At 60.4% G+C, this 4,149-nt stretch overlaps 1 protein-coding gene across 1 annotated transcript in view; it reads left to right on the top strand.

Annotated features, from left to right (window-relative positions):
• Positions 1-1,225: 1,225 nt before the first annotated feature.
• KIF7 (kinesin family member 7) overlaps positions 1,226-4,149 on the top strand; it is a 22,250-nt gene continuing 19,326 nt past the window's right edge. The window contains 4 exon segments of the mRNA XM_077774257.1: positions 1,226-1,553; positions 2,989-3,189; positions 3,493-3,886; positions 4,048-4,147. Of these exon segments, the coding sequence (XP_077630383.1) occupies positions 1,226-1,553; positions 2,989-3,189; positions 3,493-3,886; positions 4,048-4,147 (1,023 nt within the window).

The following is a 4,149-nucleotide window of genomic DNA, read 5'->3' as shown; positions in this document are numbered from 1 at the left end:
CGTGCTGTCCCGGCGCCTTGGGTGCGCGGAGTCCTGGGCCCCGAGTACTCGGGGAGCTGGAAGAGCTCGGGGTGCCGGGCGCGCCAAGGCGCCCACTGTACTGCGCGATAGTTACCGCGGTGTCCCCAGGGCCCGGCACCCAGCAGGGACTGGAGGATTGCGTGAAGGAACGAACGAACCGTTACATGTGCTGAGAAAAGTTCTGCAGTGACCATCCAAGTGCTCTGGGCCCGGTGGGTAGGAGGCGGTGTGGACCGTGAAAGAAGAGAAGGGGCACGCGGAGAGTTGTTTGGCGGCGGTTCATCATCACTGTTGGGCAGCTACTGAGCGCCGGGCCTTGTGCTGGGCGGTGGAGATGCTGCAGGGAGGGAGGCCGCAGGGTCCCCGCCTCCCAGCTCCGTCTGCAGCAGAGTGGCCAGTGGCCGGTGGGAGCATCACTGGGCGTTGTGGGTGTGCAGGGGTGCGGACACCGAGCGCAGGCTCTTCCCTGGCTCCTTGAGGAAGAGGGGGCCAGTCCAGAACCAGAGAGATGACGAGCCTCGGGCAACACGGAGTGTGTTGCAGGCAGAGAAAGGTGAGCAAAGGTGGGGTGCAGGAGGTGAGCAGACCAGGCAGGGCTGTTACAGTTTTGAAGGTCCGGGCCAGTGGGGAGCCCGTCTTGGGAGAGTTTCAGTAACATGGTTGCATTTGCAGTTTTGAAAGATGCCCCTGGTTGCTGAGGTGGAGGGCACGGGGGGGCGGAACAGTGAGGAAGCTGGTAAACGTCATCCTGTTGAGATGTCAGTGGCCAGGACGGGGGCTTTGGTGATGAGATGGCGAGAAGCAGGTGCACCTGAGAGATATTTAGGACGTGGAATTGGCAGATTTGGTGGTAGGCGTTTGGTCTCGAAGGATCTGAGGGTTTTGAAGTCAGGTGGGTATTGGGGGAAGGAGCTCCCTGATGTGGTGGTGGTGGTGTGTGCGTGTGTGTGTGTGTGTGTGTGTGTTCTAGGAGATGGGGTCACAGGGGAGGGGTGCAGCTGCAACACGGAAGCACTTTGCCAGTGGTGGGAGCCGTGCAGTGTTACCGTGTGGGACCGCGTGTGGCCCTTGCAGTATTGGGACACCAGGCACCCTCCCTTCCATTTCTCCAAGGCCAGGAGCCCCAGGATCTGGCTCCGGGTCACCTGCAGGTGCTGATGGCCTCTTCTTCTCTCTACAGGACCGGGAGCAGCCCTCCCTCGCCATGGGGCTGGAGGCCCAGAGGCTGCCGGGGGCCGAGGAGGCCCCGGTGAGGGTGGCCCTGAGGGTCCGCCCGCTGCTGCCCAAGGAGCTGCTGCACGGGCACCAGAGCTGCCTGAGGGTGGAGCCGGGGCACAGCCGCGTCACCCTCGGTCGAGACCGCCACTTCGGCTTCCACGTGGTGCTGGGTGAGGACACGGGGCAGGAGGCTGTGTACCAGGCCTGCGTGCAGCCCCTCCTCGAGGCTTTCTTCGAGGGCTTCAACGCCACGGTCTTTGCCTACGGCCAGACAGGCTCTGGGAAGACGTACACCATGGGGGAGGCCAGCGTGGGTGAGTGACCCTGCCTGGGGCCCCGTGCCCTTGCGCAGCGTCCCCAGCTTCTGCCCCTGCGTTCCTGCGGCCGCTCCCCGGTCGAAGGCGGGCAGCTCTGGGTTCCCAATCAGATCTGCAGCCCAGGGTGAGAGTGGCCATGCCAGTAGGCTGCCCGGGGCGGGAGGAAGAGCCCTTGACATTGGGAGCCTTTTTGCCTCCACAGAGATGGGGTCACACTGTGCGGTTCTGGCAACCTCAGGAGCAGCAAGGGCGAGGCCAGTGGGCTGGTGTCTGGAGGTTGTCAGGATGGTGGCCACGGGTCAGGGATCCGTGTTCTATCAGAGTAGTTGGAGAGGGGATTGTTCTGGAAGAGCCGAACGTTCGCCGCTGCCTGGCAAGGGGGCGGGCAGCTCCGTGAGCCTCTGGAGCAGGCTTTCGGGAGAGCTGCTTTGGGCCGCTTGAAGGACCCCATGTTAAGGAGCACAAACGTTCTGTCTCTTAGGTTATAAGAGTTAATATGTGTGTCCTAGAAACTTAGGAAAATACAGAAGAAACACAAGCTTTTGGTACTTGCTTTTCAGAAATCACTCATCCTGTTACCATCCCAGTTTCTCTGAGAAAATTATTTTACCTTTCAAAAAATGGGATTATACTGTACCCATTCTTTTGTATCCTGTTTTTTCTTAACAATATATCATACACGTCTCTACATCATTAAATATGCAAGCTAATTACAAAAATTTTAGTGCTTATTTTTGAGAGTGAGAGAGACAGAGGGTGAGCAGGGGAGGGGCAGAGAGAGAGACACACACAGAATCCGAAGCAGGCTCCAGGCTCTGAGCTGTCAGCAGAGAGCCTGACGTGGGGCGTGAACCCACAAGAGATCATGACCTGGGCTGAAGTCAGACACTCAACTGACTGAGCCACCCAGGCACCCCTCCAGGCTAATTTTTTAATGGTGGCTTGGCATTCCATTGTGTATCTAAGGTAATTTATGTAACCAGATTTCCTATTGGATCTAAGAATGGACACTTAGGATGTTTGCATTCTTTTGAAGTTATCAAGAGTGCTGTTCTGAACACCCTGTTACTTCCTTGGGATAAATTTAGGAGGTCCTTTAGATAAATGAGCATAGACTGTAGTAATGAGTTCCCTGACCCGGGGAGTAATCAAGCCAAGGGTATCTGATGATCTGGCTGGGATGTAGTGGGGGGGATGCTTATTACATTATGAAAGGGCTTGGCTGAACTTTGAGAGGTTGCTTCCAACCCTGAAATTCCATGGTTCTGCCTGACCACGTTGGAGCACCGCCTGGCGCAGGTACCCAGCGTTCCTGGCCTCTGCTGGTATGTTCATGCTGGAGCCCTGTCCTCCAGCTGCTGGCTGGGGCCTTGAGGGCTTGAGCCACGTGGGCTGAGGCCTGGTGGCAGGAGGCTCTGCGGTGTCTCCGCAGCTTCTCTTCACGAGGACGAGCAGGGGGTCATTCCACGGGCCATGGCTGAGGCCTTCAAGCTTATCGACGAGAACGACCTGCTTGACTGTCTGGTGCACGTGTCCTACCTGGAAGTGTATAAGGAGGAGTTCCGAGACCTGCTGGAGGTAGGCACCGCCAGCCGTGACATCCAGCTTCGGGAAGATGACCGCGGAAATGTTGGTGAGGAACTGGAGTCGGGCACTTGGCTTGAGGAGGCTTCACCTGCTGAGGGGTGGCTCACCTGTCCGGGAAGGGTACCTCCTAACTGGGAAACCCAAGCTCTGGAAGGTTTTGCCTTCCTTTCTCCTGCCTCCACTGAGTTCAGTGTATACTTCTGAACCCAGAGTGCAAGGCATGGAGGTGAGCCCAGAGCGAGCTGGAGCCCCTCAGGCCTGAGCCCGGATGGGCAGGGCCCTCCCCCACCCCTGCCTGTTGGGCACCGGGCCGCCCCTGCCCTGGGCTCACAGCCTTCCATGCCTTCAGTGCTGTGTGGCGTGAAGGAGGTGGCCGTGGAGGGCCTGGACGAGGTGCTGAGCCTGCTGGAGATGGGCAACGCGGCGCGCCACACGGGCGCCACGCACCTCAACCGCCTGTCCAGCCGCTCACACACCGTCTTCACGGTGACCCTGGAGCAGCGGGGGCGCGCCCCCAGCCGCCTGCCCCGGCCGCCCGCGGGCCAGCTGCTGGTCTCCAAGTTCCACTTCGTGGACCTGGCGGGCTCGGAGCGGGTGCTCAAGACGGGCAGCACAGGCGAGCGGCTCAAGGAGAGCATCCAGATCAACAGCAGCCTCCTGGCGCTGGGCAACGTCATCAGCGCCCTGGGCGACCCCCAGCGCCGCAGCAGCCACATCCCCTACCGGGACTCCAAGATCACCCGGTGAGGGCCCCGCGGCCGGCGGGAGGCGAGGAGGGGATGGGGCCCCTCTGGCTTCCGGGCGCACCTGTCCAAGGTGTCGGAATCGGGGTCCGGGGAGGGGGGCGGGCGCCTCCCGTCCCGGCGCTCGGGCGCCCCTGACGCGCCCCACCCGGTGTCCTAAGCATCCTCAAAGACTCGCTGGGTGGGAACGCCAAGACGCTGATGATCGCCTGCATCAGCCCCTCCTCCTCCGACTTCGACGAGACCCTCAACACCCTCAACTA

Source organism: Crocuta crocuta, unplaced genomic scaffold, assembly GCF_008692635.1.
Source record: "Crocuta crocuta isolate KB4526 unplaced genomic scaffold, BGI_CrCroc_1.0 scaffold7, whole genome shotgun sequence".
Classification (NCBI taxonomy): domain Eukaryota; kingdom Metazoa; phylum Chordata; class Mammalia; order Carnivora; family Hyaenidae; genus Crocuta; species Crocuta crocuta.
This window is presented reverse-complemented; position numbering and strand designations above follow the sequence as displayed.